General features: G+C 46.0%; 1 protein-coding gene across 2 annotated transcripts; it reads right to left on the reverse strand.

Annotated features, from left to right (window-relative positions):
• Positions 1–325: 325 nt before the first annotated feature.
• Positions 326–23,929, reverse strand: DNAAF1 (dynein axonemal assembly factor 1). 2 transcript variants are annotated; one of them, XM_066583844.1, is made up of 11 exons: positions 23,771–23,929; positions 22,137–22,224; positions 19,664–19,755; positions 16,024–16,245; positions 13,555–13,721; positions 11,915–12,036; positions 10,662–10,819; positions 7,461–7,567; positions 3,784–3,858; positions 2,652–2,946; positions 326–455 (listed from the first exon to the last, which is right to left on the reverse strand). In XM_066583844.1, the coding sequence occupies exons 2-11, from the start codon at positions 22,205–22,207 to the stop codon at positions 367–369; spliced, it is 1,398 nt and encodes a 465-aa protein (XP_066439941.1). In that variant the 5' UTR covers positions 22,208–22,224; positions 23,771–23,929; the 3' UTR covers positions 326–366. The 2 variants fall into 2 exon arrangements, with proteins under 2 accessions (XP_066439941.1, XP_066439942.1); XM_066583845.1 differs by lacking the exons at positions 19,664–19,755; positions 23,771–23,929 and having other exon boundaries at positions 22,137–22,197.
• Positions 23,930–24,584: the final 655 nt, after the last annotated feature.

A 24,584-nucleotide genomic window follows, 5' to 3' on the forward strand; every position in this document is an offset into this window, starting at 1 on the left:
TGCTTCCATTGACTTCAGTGGAAGCAGTCCCGAGGAATCTCTGGCCAAAATGGAGCATGTTGCAATTTTTTCCCACTGCGTGTGATCCGCACGCCGGGAGAAAATGGCCTCTGCATGCTTTTAAATAGTTTGCGGATGCTAATGCATCCCTATGGTCCGCTTTGATTTGCGGGTCACACGCGTGGGTTCCACAAATCAAAGCCACATGTGGATATTGGGCCTTACTGTATTGAAAATGTTCAGCGCCTGCATAACTGCAGTTATCAGTCAATCACCATTGTTACTGTTAACCAAGAGGATGATGATCAAACAAAAGGTCTCTATGTGAAAGTAATAAAATAAAGCTATTTATTTGCTTTTAGCATTTTAATCCAAATCATAGATACAAGCTTCTGCAGTCTCCTTCCCGGGAGTTGAAGAGTCTTTGGCGGTTTTGTCCACATTAAAGCAATTCTCTGCAAAGAAAACAAAATATAAAGTTTATAATGCGTTAAATATTACTTTACGAGGTGGAGGAAATGTTCAAAGTTTACCAACTACAGATAGATATTAATATAATATTAATTTAGGATATTTTTACAACTCTGAAAGACTATCTTAGAGGGATTGTCTGGATGCTATACAATTTTTTAAACAGATCCAAATTTGCAAAGACAATGAAAGTTGTGTTACGTTACCATCCTCGGCCTCTGTGATCCAGCACTGTGGCCCCAACAGTCAGATGCTGAAAGCCATGATGCCAGGAGGATGGCACCTGACCGCCGCGGCTTCAGATGGGCTGCAGCTACCAGGTGGTTTCCATTCAAAAAACGAGGGCCAAGAGGACAGTAGGGGCTGCGGCGCTGGATTACCGGGGAAGAAGACAGGCAAGTACTACTGGTTTTACTGTTTAAATAAACTTGGATCTACGTTTAGAAAAAAAAAGAAAAACTGTCTAGCATCCAGCCAACCACTTTAAGTAAGGCCCAAGTCATATCTCTTATTCTTTTCTGCAATATTTCTGTTCCTCTTTGATGGCCAGACTATTCTATTCAGTAAAAACAAAGGAACTTAACCGATTTATTCAACCTGTTCAATACGCTTTTGTAAAATGTATATCCTTAGGCTTCATGTGCATGGATAACACAATGAGGGCTTAGTCACACGGGCGCATTGGCACTCGTACACGGGCGCATCGGCACCCGTGTGACTGAGCCCTTACTGCAGGAAGAAGACGGCCATACTTCAAGACGGACGACTCCCCGCAGCGCTGAAGAAAGAACACATGACCGGCAATGAAGCCAGTCACATGTTCTTTCTTCCGGCGCTGCAGAGAGATGTCCGTCTTGAAGTATGCCCATCTTCTTCCTGCAGTAACATGGGCGCTGATGCGCTCGTGTGACTAAGCCCTAAGCCCGCCACGGATCTTAATTGAAAGCATGGCAGTATACAAGGTTCCCATAAAAATAGCAGGTGCTCCCTCAGATGCCATGTGTCAGACCAAGCTTCCTCTAGAAAGATTATTTTCAGTGCTCTTAGGTTATGTTCCTGCCCCCTCACCGCTCCTTGTCCGAAACCAGCAATGGGAGTGGGAGGGACATACAGTCGTCTGAATACGCCCTTAGGCACATAACAGCCTGGTCCTTCAGGGGTTAAAATCCAATCCCCAATGTTTGTACTGTAAATACTTCTGATTTTCCACATCTAATTTTGGTGTAAAGTCTGCAGTATTCCCTTCCCATTTGATACCATTACAGGAAAACTTATTGAAATATCTAGCCCCACACAGAACTGCACCGCCTGCCGTTCCATACGCACTTTCCCAGCATGTGACGCGGGTGCAGTTTGGAAGGAGGTAATCGAATTACATTCAAACTTGCAATCACCTTCCACTCAGGTTGCCACTGAGCATAAATCGCACCCCAACACAGTCCAACCAACCCAGATACACACGGCTACCACTAAAATGGTTAACACTATTGAGGCTATAGATTCAGAATATCAAGGACTAGCTTAAAGTTTTATGCTTAAACACTAAAATACGCAGTCCGTACAAATACTTAAAGACGACCAAATAAAATGACATACGACACAGGCAAACAATTAAAAAGTAAAGAGAAAATCCAGAAGACCGAACACTTACAGTAAAGTCCCTCTGTTCCTTAGAGGGTAAGTATACAAAGGAGCATATTCCATTGTAGGCGGCGCTGCCCAAAAGTGAACGTCTTTCTATTGTTCAAAACCGGTTTTATATTTCTAGTCACTGAATCAGGATTTAGAACTACCTATTAATTCATTGGTCAGTGAGTCAATAAGGCAGCAAATACTATGAGTATTCAGCAGTCCATCTTCCTGTAATCCCTCACTAGAAGGGAATGGGGGATTCCTGACTTGGATAGACAGATGTTCATCTGCCTTTCCTTTTGAAGAGTGTCTGAACCAGACAAATGTGCCCCTCGTCTCCAAGGAATGATGCCCCCCAGAAGTTCTACCTGCAAGTTCATAGAGCTTACAGAAGGAAACCATGCTAGCCCTGTGGACGCCCAATGTACACAGTCGTGTTACCATATGATCCATTCTGTATCCATACTGCAAGGCTGCACATTTCCATTTTAACTTGATGCCTAACAGAGAAGTCAAACTAAATATAAGATAAAATAGAAGCTAATTACCCGATGGTGGGGCATGCAGATTGTAGTTCCTATTCTGATGGTCTTTGTGGTCTCTTTCATCTACATGGTCATTAACCATTTCCTGGATGAGAGGTCTTTTAGGCTTGAATGTCGCAGCCTCTGGTTGGATATTTGTAGTCACTGACAGCTCATCAGGATGTTCACTAACTATACTTAGTAGATGGTGTGTAGGCTGCTCATTGTCCCCAATGTCCCGGATTATGGCTTCTTTCTCCCATTCACCGTCACTCTCATCGCTGTCCCCAGATAGCACTTCAATCTTTGGGCGATACACCTGTAACAAGGCATAATGGGTAAACAAGTCATAAAAGAGGAAGAACAGAAGGAGTTTGAATGAAGCTGCACGGAGCAAAGTCTATGGCACTGCCACCGATGGAACAGCTGAGCCCTCGGTACTAGAGATGAGCGAGCGTACTCGGAAAAGCACTACTAGCTCGAGTAATGTGCTTTATCCGAGTATCGCTGTGCTCGTCCCTGAAGATTCGGGTGCCGCTGCGGCTGACAGGTGAGTCGCAGCGGGGAGCAGGGGAGAGCGGGCGGGAGAGAGGGAGAGAAAGATCTCCCCTCCGTTCCTCCCCGCTCTCCCCTGCAGCTCCCCGCTCCGTGCCGGCACCCGAATCTTCAGGGACGAGCACAGCGATACTCGGATAAAGCAAATTACTCGAGCGAGTAGTGCTTTTCCGAGTACGCTCGCTCATCTCTACTTGGTACCAAAAACTCTGAATACTTGATGGCCGCTCCATTCAAACTCCTCCAAATTGTGGTTTTGCAACTAGGGAGAGGGGGGGACCAGGGCCCTCTGCTCTGGTAATTAATGGGGGCCCAAGCAGGCAGACACAAATCACATTGGTCTAGCATTTATCACCTATTTCTAACAGTAAGGACTTGTTCATATCCCCATTGGAGGCGCCGTTCACTGCCTCCATTGCCAAATTATGTTACCATCCAGGAAACTGAACGGACCCCATTATATTTAATATGGTCCACAAAGTGCCGTTCGTCTCCATCGTAAGCTGGATCCGGTCATACAGGGAATGCGGTTTTCCTGCTCCCATAATGTAGCAGAGAACTACAAAGCCCAATGATGTTGTGACTGAGCCCAAATACTTGCCTGATTGGTAGTGAGGTTCTCCCGCACGTCTGGGAGCAGCTCGTTAACGTCCACAGCTTCCAAATCTGGCAAATCCTATATGAGAAATAATTAGAAAGCAAAAGGTTACATTTAACCCCTTAAAGGGGTGGTCTCGCGAAACCAAGTGGGGTTATACACGTCTGTATGGCCATATTAATGCACTTTGTAATGTACATTGTGCATTAAATATGAGCCATACAGAAGTTATTCCACTTACCTGCTCCGTTGCTAGCGTCCTCGTCTCCATGGTTCCGTCTAAATTCGCTGGCAGCTTGCTTTTTTAGACGCGCTTGCGCAGTCCGGTCTTCTCCATTCAGCACGAGCCGCTTCAGTGTGCTCCCCGCTACAGCTCTTCTGCGCATGCGCAGACGAGCTGTCACTGCTCGGGAGCGCGCTGAAGCGGCCATTCTGCACCATCCTCTGTTAGAGGAAGGTGCAGAAACTGGAGCTGCCCAGCGGAGAAGACCAGCCCAGCCCAGCCCAGCCCAGCAGCCCCGAGAAGCCTCCCAGGTAAGTGATGGGTCGGGGGGGGGGCTGCCGCTGCGCCGGGGGGGCTGCCGCTGCGCCGGGGGAGCTAGCGCTAGGCCGGGGGGGCTGTCGCTGCGATGGGGGGGGCTGTCGCTAGGCCGGGGGGGCTGTCGCTGCGCCGGGGGAGCTAGCGCTAGGCCGGGGGGGCTGTCGCTGCGCCGGGGGAGCTAGCGCTAGGCCGGGGGGGCTGTCGCTAGGCCGGGGGGGCTGTCGCTGCGCCGGGGGAGCTAGCGCTACGCCGGGGGGGCTGTCGCTAGGCCGGGGGGGGCTGTCGCTAGGCCGGGGGGGGCTGTCGCTAGGCCGGGGGGGGCTGTCGCTAGGCCGGGGGGGGCTGTCGCTAGGCCGGGGGGGGCTGTCGCTAGGCCGGGGGGGCTGTCGCTGCGCCGGGGGAGCTAGCGCTAGGCCGGGGGGGCTGTCGCTAGGCCGGGGGAGCTAGCGCTAGGCCGGGGGGGGCTGTCGCTAGGCCGGGGGGGGCTGTCGCTAGGCCGGGGGGGGCTGTCGCTAGGCCGGGGGGGGCTGTCGCTAGGCCGGGGGGGCTGTCGCTGCGCCGGGGGAGCTGTCGCTAGGCCGGGGGGGGCTGTCGCTAGGCCGGGGGGGGCTGTCGCTAGGCCGGGGGGGCTGTCGCTGCGCCGGGGGAGCTAGCGCTAGGCCGGGGGGGCTGTCGCTAGGCCGGGGGAGCTAGCGCTAGGCCGGGGGGGGCTGTCGCTAGGCCGGGGGGGGCTGTCGCTAGGCCGGGGGGGGCTGTCGCTAGGCCGGGGGGGGCTGTCGCTAGGCCGGGGGGGCTGTCGCTGCGCCGGGGGAGCTGTCGCTAGGCCGGGGGGGCTGTCGCTAGGCCGGGGGAGCTAGCGCTAGGCCGGGGGGGCTGTCGCTGCGCCGGGGGAGCTAGCGCTAGGCCGGGGGGGCTGTCGCTGCGATGGGGGGGGGGGCTGTCGCTGCGCCGGGGGAGCTAGCGCTGGGGAGCCGGGGGCTAGCGCCGGTTACCTGCTGTCTGGTCGGCGGCTGCGATGCGTCCGGTTGCCATGGAGACACAGCTGGCGGCGTCTCGGGAGCGCGCACGTCGGGCTGCAGCGAGCGACTGGGAAAGAGCCGGCGGCCATCTTGAGGAAACTTTTATAACTTGCTGAAACGCTGGAACGGTAAGTACGAACCAGCTAGAAATGTCATTTACAGGGGGGCTTAGTAATGTGTGTTTAATGGGGGGGACTGGGCAAAAAAAAAAATTAACTGCTTCCTCGAGACATCTCCTTTAAGGACACCACCTATATTGGCCATAAGGACGCAAGGATTTTTGGGGGATTTTCATCCCCACTTTTTGAAGCCATAACTTTTTATTTTTCCGTCGGTACGGCCGTATAAGGGCTTGTTTTTTGCGTCGTGAACTATAGTTTTTATTGGTACAATTCTTGGGTGCAGGTAATGTATTGTAAAACTTTTATTTTTTAAGAGCAGGGAGAGAAAACAATCAACAATTAATTCTGCCATTGTTTTTTTCTAATTTTTTTTTACAGCGTTAATCAAATTATTGTTTTTTCTGCAGGTCATGTTTTTTCCTTACATCATCGTATCAGTGAAAATATCGCTAATGTGAAGAAAACCGTTGAAAATCATTGGTTTCATAATTTTGTTTTTTTACTTACATTGTGCGATTTTTATCACCAGTGTGAGACCACCCTAAACAGGACTGGCAGTTCTGTGCATACATTACTTGCCTTCCACTAACCTGAGTTATATCCTTTGTTAGGATACAGTCACACATACTGGAAGTAGTATGGATTTTTCGTAGTGGAAAATCTGTATCAAAATCTGGATTATTTCTGCAACAAAAAACGTGTCTAAATCTGCATCACTTCGCGTTTTTTATGTAGATTTTGGTTTGGCGCTGCAGCAGACGTCACCCTTTCTGCTGAACCAGTGAAATCAGCTGTGGACCTGCAGCAAACTCCCCACCAACGGCGCAGATTTTGAAGAGGAAATGATGCAGGATTTTCCACAGTGGAAGATCTGCGCCATTTCTTCTACTTGAAGAATATATATAGAAGAGCGCTCACTGCAAAGGTGCCAGGGATACAGTTGTCTGACGAGATACTTCTACAGTCAGAGAGTCAATCTTCTCAGATCAAACCAAAGATGTAAAGGTGCTCCGAAGAAATCTCATGTCATTAGTGAGACGGCAGCCAGAGGAGACTCCATTCACAGAGTGAAGGAGACAATAAAATGGCAAGACAAAATAAAAAGGAAAAAATCCTCAGCGCTCACACCAAATATGTATATGCAGAAATGGATAAAAGATAGGACTTACTTAGTGGAGGCGCCTATGGCCAAGGCGCCTCCCAATCCAGGGTTAACTTGTCACACGGAGATGAATACCAGCGGCAGCGGAGGTATTTCCACAACTTTTAATATGTGCAATTGAAGTATACACAACGCGTTTCGGCCGGGAGGCCTTTTTCAAGTGACACACTGGAAGTCGCCCTGGGCCTGGCAGCCCAGCACTCTGGCTCTCAGCCAGACACTGTCTCCTTCTGCAGTGGGAACAACCCTTTTTTATAGCACTGACCACACCTGTGGGTGTTTTCCCTCTTGTTTCAGGCATCAGACTGATTGTCTGTTGCCCCCTACAGGCCATCTTCTGTAGCACATCCCTACACCCTCTAAACTCACGCAGGTTTTCATTAGACACTCTTCGCACGGCTGATGGAAACCTCATAATATCTGAACTGATGCAATTTTCTGATATACACTTCAAAGTGAATTAAAAGGAAGAATGACGGGAGCTGTTTTGCTAGGCGACGGGTAAGGGACGGGAGCTGTTTTGCTAGGCGACGGTTAAGGGACGGGAGCTGTTTTGCTAGGCGACGGTTAAGGGACGGGAGCTGTTTTGCTAGGCGACGGGTAAGGGACGGGAGCTGTTTTGCTAGGCGACGGGTAAGGGACGGGAGCTGTTTTGCTAGGCGACGGGTAAGGGACGGGAGCTGTTTTGCTAGGCGACGGGTAAGGGACGGGAGCTGTTTTGCTAGGCGACGGGTAAGGGACGGGAGCTGTTTTGCTAGGCGACGGGTAAGGGACGGGAGCTGTTTTGCTAGGCGACGGGTAAGGGACGGGAGCTGTTCCGGCTCAGCTTTACATACCTCTATATACAGCTTTTCTGTAGTCTTCAGAGGAAGGGTCTCCACATCTTCAGCATCAAGCAGTCCAGCGGTCAGAGAACCTTCCTTGTTCATCTCCTCCTCCGATTCTAAAGACAAAATACAATGTGATTCGTTGTAGAATGGAATGATGAACAATATGTGATAGAGCTTACACAAAATACAAGTGCAGGAAGGAGAAAGAAGCTGTAATATCAGACACAACCCAAGATGGCCCGGTTTCTGGTGAAAAAAACAAGACCCCGTTTTATAATATGCTGCAATGCCTTTAAAGAGGACTAAATAAATAAATATTAGATAGCTAAATAAATTGCAGCTAGTATTTCTGCATGTTAGCCGCCACTCCACCATCAGGACTGACAGTCTTGCTCTTTTTTCTTTTCTTTTTGACTTTTTGCTACACTAGGGCATGGGATAGGATACTGTCCTTTACCTCTCTAAGTAGACTAGTAGGGGATTGATCGTCCATCGCTAGAACTTAGCAGCTAAGGTGCAGAAAGTGGGGACAGTCTAGTTTCCATAGAGGGATGAAGAGGAGACTAGGAACATGCAGAAATACTAACTATAAATTTATTAGCTTGGGGTTCATCTAGCCACTACTCATCTATTATAGCATGTATGAACATTATCTACAGCTATCTGATTTAGTTGCCACTCTCTGGGAGTTATCCAATAGCATTGAGGTTCCAACTATCTCGAACCTCCCTACGATTAGTTAACCTAGTGTTAGCAATCACTACTCAACATCCTACTAGTCGTTCTGACAGTATTGACTGTTCTTCTAACTCTCCACGACTCTGTGTCATTTTACAAGAGTCGTGTATCGAAGGTTTAGGGACCAATTTGGCCTCCTCCTTCTAATTTCTCCGTAACCTGACCACCTGGTTCCTGAAAACTTGTTCGGTCCAACTGAAATGCATTGAATCAATTGAACTAAACAATCGTACTGAATATACGAATAGTGGTTTCCAAACGATATTGGATGGGACTTATTCTTTTGAGGTGAGCCCAGGGGCGTAACTATAGAGGGTGCAGGGGATGCGGTTGCACCTGGGCCCAGGAGCCTTAGGGGGCCTCTCTTCTCCATATAGGGAGCCCAGTACTAGGAATAAAGCATTATAGTTGGGGGCCCTGTTACAGGTTTTGCATTGGGGCCCAGAAGCTTCAAGTTATGCCTCTGTGCAGCATGGTTTAGGTATGGGTACGGGTACAGATAGAGGGGGGGGCCACAGCTGACCTTTTGCATCAGGGCCCCTGAGCCTTTAGTTACGCCCCTGGGTGAGCCAATCTAGTCCAAATATCAAAAGTTTATATACATCTGGTTATTTTTTTCGTTCTATTCTTATGGCATGTAAGCCATCTTTGTCTATTGGGAGACCCTGTACAATAGGGTTAGTGCCTAATTATCCAGTGTTAGATGCGAGCATGCAATAAGGGAGTCAACACATCTATCAGTGGGACACACTCAGTATCACACAGCTGGATTAGGTCATTATATGTGTTTTTTCTGTCTCTCTAGTCCCTTGTCCTTGGACTTTTTAATAATTTAATAATAAAGAATTTATAATTTTAGGGTCCTCTTCTGTGAATGAAATGTATTAAGAGGGGAGCGTCTCAATAAGTTTGCTGCAAATAATGACATAGCTACTTTACTTAGACTGGCATAACATACATGGCTTAGGCTCTGTTCACATCGGCATCAAAGAATCCATCGCCAATCTGGACCAAGATCCTAGAGCAGAGCTTGCTGTATTATTCTGGCCAGTAAAGTGCTGGGCGGCGTGATGGAAACTTGGCAAACTTCATTATAGGCAATGGGGTCTGTCCGGTGACTTTCATGTCAGTGAAGTGCTGGATCCGGCCCTTCTGTGATTTTTCTTATTTAGCTACTATAATGGAGCTGAACACTAAAAATCCAAGTGCCTATGTGAGCAGGGCCTTAGTAAACCAGGGTTTTTGTGAGGTCTTGCTTTGTTTTATGCCTCTTCAAAACAATCAAATTTCCCATTTTGTGTTTGATAACCCCTTAACGATGCAGGATGTACAGTCTAGTCCTACAGGTACGGGGCATGTATGAAAGGGGATCATGGGGCTACCCCGCTCCATACATTGCGGGTGCCGACTCATTGGAGCACTTAACCCTTTAAATGCCTCACCCGATGTTTGCGGATCCCGTACAACCCCCCGCGATCAGATCATGGGTTGCTGTGCAGTTGTCATGGCAGCCGGGGCCTTCTGAAAGGCTCCAAGGCTGCCATTGTTGACTTCCTATCAAGCCATGCCTGTGGCGCGGCTTCATAGAATTATATCATACGACGATCTGACAGGCATTCTATGACATTACATAGTACTGCAAGAGCGATCAAATCATTGCAAGTCCTTGTTCCCTATAGCAGTGTTCCCCAACTCGAGTCCTCAGGGACCGCCAACAGGTCATGTTTTTAGGATTTCCTCAGCACTGCACAGGTGATGTAATTATTGTCAGTGCCTCAGACATTGCCACAGGTGTCCTTACTATAGGAGATCTTGAAAACATGACCTGTTGGTGGTCCTCGAGGACTGAAGTTGGGGACCCCTGCCCTATAGGGACTAAAAAAAAAAAAAAAAAAAGTTTTAAACAGTTTTACTAATTATAAAAAAAAAGTAAAAAAACCCTTTTGCCATATTTATGATAAAAGAATCCAAATAAAACAAAAATATATATTTGGTATCGCTGCGTCCATAAAAGTCCAATCTGTCAAAGTTATGCATTATTTACTCCGCATGGTGAACATCGTCAGAAAAAAAAAAAAAAGAAAGAACAGCAGAATTTTGCATTTTTGGTCATCCAGTTTCCAAGAAAATAAATGCAACAAAAAGCGATCAAAAAGTTGTATGTTTTTTAAAAAAAACGGTACCAATAGAAACTACAGGGCTTCTCGTAAATGAGCCCTCGCACAACTATGCCAACAGAAAAATAAAACAGTTATGGCTGTCAGAAGATGGCAAAAGAAAACGTAAAAGAATTAAATATCTTCGAAGAAAAATAAAAGTAGTACAGGAAACAAACAAACAAACAAAAATCGCAGCATGTTCATTCTTTTGGCGATATCGCTCATTGCGAAATTCTTGGGCCGCTCTTTAGAGCCTATTAGATTACATTGTAAGATACAGCAGCCTTACACAAATATTAATGTTCTATACCTCCTGTTTCCATCTCCTTCCTCTCCTCAGCTTGCCTCCTGATTTCAGATAAGGCATTAATACCGTCTTGGATTTTCTTCCTTTCCTTGGTCTCCCATCGCTCCCTCTCCTCATCCTCAGCGTCTCGTCCTCCTCTGGCCCAGGCTTCTGCACAGGCCCTATCAGAGGAATAGAATATTAGGCCATATTTACATGGGCGATTTCCTTGCACGAGTTCTGACCAATTACGAAATGGACGGAATTCACAGAAAATAAAGGGACATTTTTTTCCTATGTGTTTCTATATGTGGGCAATTTTTCTCTAAAATTATGAGCCCAAGATAGAAAAATCACAGCATGTCCTATTTTTTGGACCATTATTTTCTTTGGAAACCAGAAAAAGAAAAAAAAGTTGCATTGCACTCGCATGCAGATGCCATTATAAGGCAAGTGCAATACAGTTTTTTTTCTCCCTACTGAAACATGTGATTTTCACACACATGAAAAATCATGTGTATCGATGTGATACATTCTTCAGAGAAAATGCATTACGCTCGCAGATAAAATCGCCTGTTTAAGAGTGCGATATTGGTCTACGTATCTTAGACAAATATCGCACTCCTCCAGGTAAATATGGCCTGAAGCTGGATTCACACAAGCATATATCGGCCAGCAGAGGTAGTTAATACGGTGCACCTTCCGTCCGTCTGTTTTCGCACTGGCTGGGAAGGATAGTTCTGGACCCATCTTTTCCAGACGGATTATTCCAGATGGTCCCATAGACTCCTATGGAAGCCAATGAGAACTGCCGGAAAAGGGAGGTGAGAGTGAGTTTAGCAGCGTCTCTTCTAAACTCCCTCCCCCTTCCCTCCGCCCCTTACCAGCTATCGGCAAAGGGATTGGGGTGGGAGATTAGCAGTCTAGCTCCCGCCCGACCCCCCCCCCCCCCAACCACCTCCCCTTGCAGGCAGCCATCAAGGGACAGAGAGGGGGAAGGAATTTAGGAGGGCTAAACTTTCTCCCTCCGTCCAATGGTATTCCGGGTGCGGCGTACACCGCCCCAGGCCGTCTGAACAGGCGCATAAACAGTAGATGCAGCTGTGACTTGGTCACGGCTGCCTCTTGTCCATGCGATTTTCAGCCGTGCTGAGGCCGTGACACGGCCGGACGGAAATTGCAGCGCCCGTGTAAAGGCGCCCTTAGTCATAGATTCTCTACTTGGTTGTTTACTGTTATGGCCCCTTGAATCAGGATGTACTGGATGTATTATCTACCTGTCTTTCGGAAATACCGGTCTGTCGTCCAGACATGTTAATCTTTTCAACCGCACTGTAACAGTCTTTCTGTAATTAGGAATCTTCTTAATGAGTCCATTCCCCATCAGGTTAACTACATGCTACATGAAACAAACAATAGCAAGAGAAAATGCTGGTAAGCGATGCAGAAAGAGATGTCCCTGATTCAGAGTAGACGTCTTGTAGTTTGACATTATACCTATAAAGGATGTTTGGCAGATGACAAGAAATAAAGTTGAAGGTACGGTCGTGTTAGCCGCAAACACAAAACACACCATGTCCAGGACGAATGCAAGGCTGTGTTCACATAGGGAGCAAACCGCGAGTCGCAATGCAGAAATGATAAAGTAAATAGAATAAAAAAACCAAGGGAAGGGATAATCACACCCCGACGTCTAGGAGGGAAGAGTCCTCCCTAAAAGCATGGCTACTACCTCGAAAATGCGTCCCCGCGTTCCGTGCTTTGGCCATTAACTTCTTAAGGCCCTTTTAGACAACGATTTTCGCTAAAAAATAAAAATCGCTCAAAGCCGTCTTTTGAGCAATAATCGTTCTGTGTAACTGCACTGACATTGTGCAGGTTTCGTTAGGATGTCGCTGATCGTTGTCTTTCAGCATGCCGACAGATCAGCGATCAGTTATCAGGAATTCACAGCGGAATACAGCTGATACTATGGTTTCAGCTGTATTCCACTCCCTGTAGACAGGCTGGGTATGAAGAACAGAGCAGTCCATCTATTCTCCATACCCTGCTCGGAGCGCTCGGCTGTATAACAGCTGGGCACTCCGAGTGGGGAACAGCTGGATGCAGAAGACAAGTGGCCCGGCTTGTCTTCTGTATCCCCCGCTCAGAGTTCAAGGTGCTCCTGAACGTTTGATCACCTTGCGCTGTAAAGAACACAACCATTATCGCTCAAAAGAGTTTTTGAGCAACGATTATTGTGTCTAAACCAGGCTTTACACCTAACAAGGAGAAACAAACAGATAACTTAAACTCTACTTTGCATAAAGTTTGCATAAACAAAGAAAACTATTTATCTGTAACAGCAGAGCTCCAAAAACCACAAACTCACTGCACTAGAGCTGTGACAATCATCAGCAACTCCCGGGTCCAGGAACCGACGAATGACCAATGCGATGTCATTGGATAGACAGGACTCCACAAACATCAGCATGACAGCCACATGCAAATTCAGAGACAGGGGGAACACTAAGGGAACAATGACAAAAGGACACCTAAGGGCTTAAATAGATGGGCGTGAGTTGTGATAATCACGGCTGCATAACGGGATGAAAGTAAGCCATTGATTTCAATGGCTTCGTTTTAACTAGCAGGTTTCTCGCCCGTTAATATGTGCGAAAAAGATAGGGCAAGACCTATCTTTCTGGTTTTTTTTCCTTCAAACTCACACTCACTAGCATGGAGTCTGGAAGAAAAAAAACAAAACAAAAAAACCACACAAGATTCATGCACAACTATGCTCCGTAGTGGCAAGCATAGTTTCGCATACGCAAAGGTGAAGAAGTCCTAAAGCAAAGACAAACTCCAGGAACATAAACCTTAAATTGACGGACAAACTCATGTGTAATACACGCAGCCATCTTCTAGGACAACTCACCAAGTTTGGCATCTTCTCAAGAACATCTATTACTGCAGGATCATCCAGGTTATTGTGTGATACATCTAGGACACGGACGCTGGGGCATTCTTGGAGGTGTTGGACATCTTCCACTGTCCGTAACTGATTGTGGGAGATCTGTAGAGTGTTCAGAGCTGGAAGACAAGCTGGAATACAAACACAAAGACATTAGAATGGTATCAGGGTAGAATTAGGCTCCCCAATCTTACTATAGACCCCGATATTAACCCTCCCGAGTAGCTTTTAATGTAGAATATTAAAGAACTTAACAGTTGGCTGTGTGGTTGCCATAAATGACAGACTGTTAGATACCACCTTTTCTCAGCTGGGGTCGGCCATTTTGTTTGATACAATGGGGCCAAGGAAACTCTATTCTCCCGAAGAAAGAAATACCACATATCAGACATTTATGATGTATCTTACGTTATAAATGTCTACAGTCAGAATATCCCTTTAAGTACCATTACATGAAATGTGATGAATACTCAAGCCCACTTAAAAGGTGTTGCCCAATTTTTTGTTTTATTGTTTTTGAGACCCACATTCTCAAATATTTTAGTAATATACATACCACGGTGTTGGAGTGCTATTCCACCGCTCTAATGCCACGGCATGTGACCCATACGGTAACCGGGTCTTCTGGTTCAGTGACATCCCGTCGAGGCTTGTTATTAGCTGCAGCAGTCACATGGGTAAACAGTAGAGATGAGCGAGCCTAGTCGGTAAGGCCGCTATTCGAGCGAGCATCGCTCTTCTCGAGTAACTGCTTAGTGATCTGAGCAGGCTCGGGTGGGCTGCGGGAGGGGGGGGGGGGGGAGCGGAGCGGGGGGAAGAGAGAGGGAGATCTCTCTCACTCTTCCTCCCGCAGCCCACCCGAGCCTAATCGGGTCACTAAGCAGTTTACCGCGAAATTGCTATTTTGCGCGATCACGATTTTAACATTACAAGTCCCATAGACCCCTGCAAAAAAAAAAAAAACGCTGCGAATTTCGCAGTGAAAAAAAACTGTAGTGGGTAGTCACCCTTACTGAGTAGGCTCGCTCATCTCTAGTAAACAGCCTTGTGATCGCTACAGACAGTAAACAAAGCGACCGGATGACAGGAGATGGCGGGACTCCTTACAGCCATTTCTTCTGATTCCACGAAAAACATGGCTGTGCATTTGTTTTGTTTTTTAATGGGGAGATGGGAATAATTCCCTGTCTGACAGATAGGGCGGCAGTTTGTCTCCCATGGGCATTTTGAAATTCAACATGACTGATCTTTTTCCACTAAGATCAGTCGTAGGGAGAGACGTGAGATTCCCATGCATGATAGAGAGTTGGCCAATCCCACCAAAATCCACCCTTTTTAATCAGTTTAAGACATTACCATTTGCCTGTTTATATTTCCAGTTCTTTCACATAGGAGTATAAGGCAGATCTATGAAATTACTACTAACAGCACCCTGATATTAACCCAATAAGAACCAAGCGCTGTAAATGTATGGCGCTAGGCCCTGAGCTATAATCCAACACTATAGTAAAAATGTGGTGCGGGATTAAATCTCCTGCAAGCTTGCAGTAGCAGGTCAGGTCCTCTGCTATCCGTGACAGCCGAGGACTCGGAGGAGAAGGCAGAAGCGGTTTTATCTGCTTCTGCCTTCTCTTTTGTGGACTATATGGTGTTAAATGAGTGCCATGTAGTGAATAGTGAAAGTGCTGCTTCTGCTATTTGACCCGCAATCATGTAATGGAGATCAGTTCTATTCAACCTTGATCAGCTCTGCCAGTTTTGTCAGTACAGGGGGATGTTTTCACCTGTAACTGGAGCTTCTGTGGATGCTGCAACAGTGGAAAAGTGTGAAATTGAAGAACAAAACGACATTATGAACGTCCCCCAGGAGGTCTAATATAATTTCATGAGAGACATAAACGGTAAAAAATTGTTCCAAAAAGAAGTAAAAAAAAAAAAAAATTACATAATAAAGTTATATTATATATCTATATATTTATAAAAACTTTATTCTGTAATTTTTTTTTATACTTCTTTTATATATAAAACAGAAAAAAAAAACGACCCACCGCCAACACCAACCTAAACTGTCACCATATCCACCCTATATGCCAAGGCTATACAAATTGTATATAAAAATGCTCAAAACATAATGGGGGTACCATTTTTGGACTTTATTTTAGCGTAAATATACTAATTATAAACATAAACTATAAAATGTAAAGAAAAAAAAAATATATATTTTAGCTTTTTACCCCTAGTAAAACAAACCAAAAAAAGGAAAAATGAAGTGAAAAAAATATGTAAAAAATAGCTGTATGTGTCATGGGAAAAAAAAAATGTAGCTGATAAAAAAATATTACAATGGTAAAATCCCTAAAGTCCTTACGGGGTTAACCCCCCCCCCCCCCCAAAAAAACCCCAAACAGACAAATAACTGATCTCAGCACTCACATAGGTTTTCTATCGTCCTGATGTAATTGTTGGAGACATTGAGGGAGTCAAGTTTTTGAAGATGTTCAAGATTCTCAATTTTGTTTATGATATTTTGATGTAAATACAGACAACGTAGTTCTGTTTGCGCCTCCAGATTCTCAATCTTCTGCAGCCCGTTACATTGCAGCCAAAGACATTTCAGGCCCGTGTATTCCTCCAGATTCTCCAAGTGCATAAATCCTAAATACAGAGAACACAAGGATATAAGGACATGAGAGTAACACGCAGGCACACATGGAGGTCCAGTAAAAGCTTGCAATCAATATAGTACAAAAGCACTCTTTGATAAAGGCTGATGTTTCAGCCGAAACGCGTTGCACCCTGTGAATAAAGAACCTTTATAAACGTCATAACCTGGACAAGCCTTATTTCTACGAGCTGACCTGGATCTTCAGGGGTGTCATTTGCACTGACACCCCTGCTAAGTAAGTTCCTTCTGCCTTCTCATTTCGTCTATCCGATCACTGGAGCACGGGGTTTTTTTCTAATTTATTGTCTACTACAAAAGCACTCATCAGATCCTGTCCATCTTACAAAGGGGATCACATCGTTAAGGGGTTGTCCCATTAGGAGAATCCCCGTCTATATGCCTTATTACAGCTCATGAACGTTATAGAGAGAACCCCTCTCTAATAGCCGCTGCTGCAAACAATGGCTTCTGTTCTGGAGGACAAAGCATAATCCATACATGATCCCCCATTTACTGAAATGCACGCCATGTAATACCACATTTCTCCTGCAGCACTGATCGTTGTGTGATTGACCTTCCAGAACTTCGGCATCAACGACATTCTCCACCAGAAACAATGACAAGTGTTAATGGGATTTATAAACTAAGGGCTAAGGGGCCCAGGTGCAAAAATTCACCCTCCCATACCCAGAGATGTAAACTGAAGATTCGGGGCCCCAATGCAAAACCTGTAACAGGGCCTCCCAACTATAATGCTTTATTCCTACTACCAGGCTCCATATATGGAGAAGAGAGGCCTTATGGAGCCCCCTAAGGTTCCTGGGCCCGGGTACAACTGCATTCCCTATAGCAGTGTTTCCCAACTCCGTTCCTCAAGGCACCCCAACAGGTCATGCTAAGTAGTCCGCCTGTTATAAAATTATAAAGGCGGACTACTTAGCTCTTTCAGAGCTGACCCTGGGGGAAGGACAGGGGAGGTAAGTACAACACTTGTATATTCTCGGACTCAGCGGGTCGCCTACTTTTAGCCTGTGAGTTTAGTTAATAGGGCTAAAAGTAGGTGACAGACTGGATTTAGGTGTGAAGGTGCGCATTAAGCTATGACTGCAACTATTACAGTAACACTTCAGTGCCATACACATAATATCTGCATAAAAATGCCTACGTTTTGTTTATACGAACTGCAAGGAGAATGCAGGGTTCTTCACGTATAATTTGCCCAAACTATGTGGCTCCATGCACAGCGTCCAGGTGAACCTTGATGGATGGGAGAGCTGGATACCCGCTGTATACCATCACTGAACTGCCTGGGTCAGATGGGTAAACAGTACAGGCAGCCACTCCTACACAAATGCACATGTGGCAAAAAACCCAGAAATCTGCGCATCCAATAAGTAAGCGTTAAACAATGGCCGCAACAATTACGTTAAGGACTTCTTTATACGATCGTGTTTGCGCGGGTACACGCAAAACACAGAGAACAGAACCCATTGATCTCTGTGCGGAAAAAAGTACAACCCGCTCCATCTTTCTGCATTTTGTTCAGCTAAGGCCCTATAGAAGTCTATGAGAAATGCGTAAAATGCGCATGGGGAAGGGTCTGACACTGCGCAAAATGCGGGTGGAAAGAACACATCTGAACCTCATTAGGCTAATCATCCTTTTATTCCACAGAAGGGTTGTGTTGGGCGTCGGTGTAAACTGGCCCTGCGCGTGCGCAAAAAGTACAGTAATACGCACAGACATGCAATGTACTTCGTCCAACCTCGTTCATGCGCGGATATGTTGCGCGGCGGCGAGTGCTTTTGCACATATGGTTGTGTAAAGGGGCCCTAACAGAAGCTTCAGCACTCACACACTGTCATCAAATTGTGCGCTAAGATCCTGGAATTTTTTTCTGCTGTCGGTACAAAGAGGAGTTGTGCCTTTTTCTGCAGACAAAGTGTGTGAGCGCTGGAGCACGTGTCCGTTAGTGGGAATACTGATGGGATATTCCATTAAAGTGCTTTTACATGGAAAGATTATTGTTCGGATTCCTGCGATCCAGCGAGAATCTAAACGATTATCGTTCAGTGTAAACGCGCACACCGACGGAACGACCAGCGAGAAGGCTTACACTTCTTCATTGTTTAGTTTCTGCATGTAGACAACTGAATGACATTGTTCCATGAAAACCAGTACACTGGTCAACACTGAGATGGTACAGACTTACAAAGGTCCTAATCTGCAGTATCTTGGTGCGCTGAACACGAGGAGGACCATGAAAATGTCTTATTGCCTCTCGTTGAAGATAGTTCTTATATAGGGGGATGTGAAACAAGTGTGGAATGCTTTGCACCTAGTGTCTACAAACTTTCTCAGGAACGTTAGGGCAGAACTGCAAGGAACAAGGAATTGATGTAGCGTCAGAAACTTTCAGTCAGATGATCCCCAGTTCTAGTTCTCTAATAGGACTTAAGAAAAAAAATTGAAATGACTTAATATTTTTTAAATATTACCAAAAAAATGACATAACAAAGATAGCATAGTAACACGTTAACTAGAAAAACGCATTTGATGTTAAATAGAAGAGTGTAAAAAAAGACAAAAGAATCTTTGAGGTGATACCTTTATTAGCTAACTAGAAAAATTACATTTGCAAACTTTCCCATCACAGAGGCCGGCTGCACACGGGCGGATTTGCATTGCGGAATCTGAAGTGGGCGTTCACTTCCAGATTCCGTAGCAAATACCGCCCAGAGCATGCCATAGAAAAGCGCTTTTACTTGCATATGTGCTGAAATTAGAGATGAGCGAACCTACTCGGCCACGCCCCTTTTTCGCCCGAGCGCCGCGATTTTCGAGTACTTCCGTACTCGGACAAAAAGATTCGGGGGGCGCCGTGGGTGAGTGGGGGGGTTTCAGCGGGGAGTGGGGGGAAGAGGGAGAGAGAGAGGGCTCCCTCCTGTTCCCCGCTGCTACCCCCAGCTCCGCCACGCCTCCCCCCGCCCCCCGAATCTTTTCACTCACTCGAAAATCGCGGTGCTCGATCGAGTAATTACTCGAAACGAGTATATTCGCTCATCTCTAGCGGAAATACATTGCGATTTTCCGCTTGTGGAGAGAAAAAAAAAAGAATTGCAGCATGCTATATTTTTGTGCAGGCATCCATTTAACTCAATGGATGCCGTCCGGCCCGCGGCCCTTCCGCAAGGACATTAGGGGTTTAAAAAAGAAAAACTGTACTGCGCATCCGCAGTACAGGAAAAGAAAAAAAGAAGCAGGTACGTGGGGACACCGGCCGGGCAGGGGGGTCGGATTCCACTGCGAAATCCCACATTCAGAATCCGACTCGTTCGTGTGCAGCCGGCCAGAGGCTCCTTAGTCAGGCAGAGAAGAGGGTTTTTTGGTCATTTGCTTTTTGCCTACCTTTGTAGTGTAAGTACAAAGTATCATTGAGATATGGCGTTGTATACAGTTTTTGTTGCTTGCACAGTTCTCTCAGGTACTTTTTGGTTAACCTAAAACAAGACAAGTAAGGTAAGAAAATAATTCTTGTATGTAATGCCCAATCAAAAAAGATCTTTCATGCAGAAGCAGCAGAACCAAAGTCATACATAAGACAGTTGTCAACCATCTCAACCGCCCGGAGGGGACGACAAGCTGCAGCCAGAGACTCCTAACATGACTTATTCCCAGGTGGAAATCAGGCCTCTGAAACGCAGAAAATTTTTGGTGGATCCGGTCAAAACCTGAACTGATTGATTTGCTTGCAGCGCCACTGCAGGGTAATTGCAGCATTACACAGTGATCAGTTAAATCAATGGGTTGTCTATATATTGCATAGGCATGCCAGGCCCTCCAGAGCAAGAGCTGCTCTTTATAACTACTCTCCGATTTGATTAATAGATAAGGGGTCCTGAATAGGGGACCCTCCTCTACTAACTCCATGGCAGGCTTATCTCAGAATAGATTTTCCAATCAATCAGCCACTTTAGCTCTGATCTTCATCTTGGTTTCTGCCCATTATAAACTCCGGTGTCTAAGGCGAATCCAGGACATTCCTTGCCTCTGTCCTACAGCTTTGTTATAACCATACGGCGGTTCTGTATATCCACATTACAAAGGGTTATTCACATGGATGCTTATCACGTCCGTGTGCTGTCCGTATTTACAACTGACTACGCACGGACAGCACAGCGATCCGTTACAGTCAATGTGGAAATAAAAATGTGCACTTTTTAGGCAGAATGTAAATGTTCTATTCTGGTCCAACTTCGTGGGCAACCATCACTCACTCAAGTCAATGGGTGTGCAAAAATATATATATTTTTTCACTGATCATTGCTAAGCAATACTAGAAAAAAGAAGGGCCATCTTTTTTTTCCTACACAAAAAAACTAAACAAAAAAAACCCCATAAAAGACATGAGAAAGAAAAAAACAGACAAGCGCAACGCATGCGGATACAACATGGACATATTAAAATTAGTCCATTTTGCATGGACCAATATCAGACACAATTGTCTGAATAAACCCTAAAATTGACTAATTCTACCTGCTATATTGCTAATCACTGGCTTAATTAAAGTCACTTTTCATAGTTGAAGCCGTTTCAATAGGCTTTCTGCATTTGCGTAAATCTGTATTCCTCCATAGCAATACAGATGCTGCAAATGTTTTCTTGATTGTGATGGAGGCGCAGAAAGTTATCTTCTCTTAGACTGGTTTCACATCTGCCTTGGAACCTCCGTCGCTGATCCGGCTCAAAATACCAGAAGAAAGTGTTGCATGCATCGGTTTTTCTTCCACCCAAATGCCCGGGCAGCTGAGCAGAAACCGAATAGACCCCATTATAATCACTGGGTCCACTCGGCACTGTTCGGTTTGGTTCTGTTTGGCCTCGGGGCCGTCCCTTTACCTTCTCCCAGAACGGAGCAGGAAAGCAGAAACCCAACTGCAGATGTGAGACCACCGGTAACCACCTAAAAAGCCATTGTTCTCTTATTTTAACATAAAACAAATTGTAAAGCAATTCGAAGTGTAAGGCCGGCTGCACACGGGCATATTCGCATTGCAGAATCCGGAGCAAGCGTCCGCCTCCGGTTTCCGCAGCAAATACTGGCCAAGGATATCACATTAGTGGTCCTTCTACACGGGCCGACAGGCGTTTAAAAGACTGCAGAAGTGCCGACGTCATCGCTAAGGTCTTCAGCGCTTGTGCAGAGCGTTTAGGCTGGAGGACTTCTCGCTGGCTTCTACATTTACACGCAACGAGAAGCCAGCGATCCAGTGATAGTTTTCTTGTTGACTGAACGTCAGCGATAAACAACCGCAGACAAATAGTGAGCGATTATTTTGCAGTTATATTAAACGATTATCGCTCATATTCATTTGAACAAATTAAGCGATAATCGCTGCGTGTAAACGGGCCATCTGCTCCTTTTAGACGAGCCGATTCTTTTTTGCACGAGTGAACAAACAAGTGATGTCATCACCAGCATGTTCGCCTTCGGGCAGCCTGCTTACACAGGCAGATTCATCATTGACTCGTTTAGTGAGAATCGTTCAGTATTGTTCAAATTAGCAAATGTGAAACACTAAACAAGCGCCATTTAAACCAGACAAGAAGTGAACGAGCCAACTATGATTTCTATGCCTGCAGACAATAAACGAGTGAGAAGTGAACGATTCTCGTTGGCTCCCGTTTAATACAATAATCAGTGATTAAGAGTGAAGCTAAAGAAAAATCAATCTGCTATTTAATGATTGGGGATAAAGGAACGTTTACACGGGGCGATCATCACCCAAATTATTGCTGGAGACAGCGAATTCCAGCGATAGTCGTCCCGTGTGAACAAACCCTTAAGCGATACATACTGGATTAGTTTTTATGTAATTACCTGGGACCACCATCTTTTTCATTCTTCTCATCTGTCAAGCTGATCATTTCTTGCTGATCTCTGGTCTCCATACAGTCGAGGTTTTCAGCTTTGAGGCACATGGAAGAAAAAAATAGTTTGATGAGAAACGAAAAACAGTTGCAGAAATCTTCCAGTAAGCCGATGTTACATCCACAGGACTTAAAGGGGGCTTCAAGATAGTAAGTAGAAGGCCAAAGGGATAAAAAATCTCAAAAGAACCAAAATGCTCATATTAAATCCCCTCCAGCTCCAACAGTGCCGCTCTGGTGGTCCGAGATGGTCTTTGTGTACTTGGCTACAGTAATGCGCATATACCCACATGACCAATCAGTGACTTCAGCAGTATACAGCATGAGACCACTGAGGCTAGTGATTGGCTGCAGCGGTAACGTGGGTACATGGGCACGCCAATCGCTACAGCCCAGTAGACAAGTGGGGACAACTAGAGCGACAGAGAACTGATTGCTGAGGCGGTTTAACACCCGAGTATAGATTCTTTTGTTACTTTATTACATTTCCTTCCATTATACAATTTTTTAGTCTTCTGAAACCTCTCTTCATACAGTGCGGGCGTCAGCCGTTTATAACAGCTGACACCAGCAGGCAATAGCCGCGCGCGGCCGATCGCGGCTATTAACCATTTAAATGCCGCTGTCACGGCCCCCCCGGGGTGAGATCGGGGGAGCCGTGCAGGTGTTATGACAGCCGGGGGCCTAATGGAAGGCTCCAGGGCTGCCTGGGTGGCTTGATAGACTGCCTGTCGAAAAGTAGTATGGCGTAATGCTATAGCATTACGTCATACTGCAGGAACGATCAAAGCATCACTTGTTAAAGTCCCCCAGGGGGACTTCAAAGTAATGTAAAAAAAAACAGATCAATAAAGTTTTTTTTAATTGAAAAAAAAGTTGTGTAAGTTTACATCACCCCCCTTTTGCCATATCTATTATTAAAAAAATCTAAATAATAAATTAAAAATATATATTTGGTATCGCCGCGTCCGTAAAAGTTCGCTCTATCAAAGTAGCACATTATTTTTCCCGCACAGTGAACGTCGTCTGAAAAAAAAAATAAAGAACGCCAGAAATGCACTTTTTTTAGTTACCCTGTCTCCCAGAAAAAACGCAATAAAAAGCGATCAAAAAGTCGTATGTATTCCAAGTTGGTACTATCAAAAACTACAGAACATCCCGCAAAACATGAGCCCTCGCTAAACTACGTCGACGGAAAAATTAAAAAGTTATTGCGCGCACAAAATGACGGCAGAAAATAATTGCAAAAAATTAAATGTCTTTGAAAAAAAAAAGAAGAGGAGTATAACAGAAACAACAACTGTCATTAAGGGGTTAATATACAGAAAAACATCATTAGAAAAAAAAATCAATCAATGATCAAAACCGCATCAAAAACGAATGAAAGGAAAGCAGTATACAGGTAGATGCATAATGTGAAGGTACTGGCTGGAGTTGGATGCATGTTATGCAGGTATTTCCTGTAGGGGGAGACAGTGAGCTCATAAGAAAGTGCAGGGGAACACTGAAAATGTTTATGGAGGATGAAGGGAAAATAAAGAAGAGTTTTAGAGAGAGGAAGAAGGAGGCATCCTGGGGACTTACCAGCCGGAGTCCGGGGGAGGAATTGGGCTTGTGTGTGCAGAAAGAAGCTTAGGATGCGGCGTCCTGTTAAAGGGTTAAGCAGTTAGTTGTGTACAGCGTCGTTGCCAGGAGACAGAGTGCGCGCTGACGTCATGAGAACGTGCAGGGAGGCGGGAGGCACGAGGCTCGGAGGGAGGGGGAACATGGGCGAGGCTGGCAGGGAGGGGAGGGATAGAGACCTGTGAATAAACTGTGAGCTGATTGGTTGCTGCTTTGCCGCGCTTTACCTCAGGCTCAGCTCTGCAGGCGGTGATGCACATTGTGATCCGACAGTCAGACATAAGGGCTGCTATCAGGCTGCTCTGCTTACATCAGCAAAGTCCCTGTCTCTCTCCTGAAGAATCAGTATATCTAGACAGTCAGACAGCTAGTGAGAGAGACAGCTAGTCAGACAGTGAGAGAGACAGTGCAGATATACTAGGAGGCAGTTGGATGCATTTTAAGGCAGGGTTCCCATGGGTTGGGAATGGTTTAGCCACACTGAAAAGCCATGAGGCTTCCACAAGACAGCCGCAGCTTCATGAGCCACGATATTTCGCCGCGGTTCGGCCCCCGGCATTCTGTTGCGACTCTCTCTCCCCGTAGAGAGGAGCGAGGCCACAACAGGAAAACAAAAAGAATTGACATGCTGCGGCTGTCAATTCTGCGCCGCATCGCCAGGTCCGCCTGTCTTTGCCAATGACAGATTGGCCGCCCCATGTGGATGAGATATTTGCCAAATCTTGTCCACATGGCCGGCTAATCCCGGGACTAGGAGCTGCGGGCGGATTTGTCG

The sequence above is a fragment of the Eleutherodactylus coqui genome, chromosome 11 (genome assembly GCF_035609145.1).
Source record: "Eleutherodactylus coqui strain aEleCoq1 chromosome 11, aEleCoq1.hap1, whole genome shotgun sequence".
Taxonomy (NCBI): Eukaryota; Metazoa; Chordata; class Amphibia; order Anura; family Eleutherodactylidae; genus Eleutherodactylus; species Eleutherodactylus coqui.

Excerpts from the sequence above, each read along its gene's own strand:
- DNAAF1 (XM_066583844.1), bottom strand. The coding sequence starts at position 22,207 with ATGGAGACCAGAGATCAGCAAGAAATGATCAGCTTGACAGATGAGAAG. Across the intron at positions 7,568-10,661 it reads GAAGGAGATGGAAACAGGAG|AATCGGAGGAGGAGATGAAC; the intron begins GTATAGAACATT and ends TTTTGTCTTTAG. Across the intron at positions 456-2,651 it reads TCTGCATGCCCCACCATCGG|AGAATTGCTTTAATGTGGAC; the intron begins GTAATTAGCTTC and ends TTTTCTTTGCAG.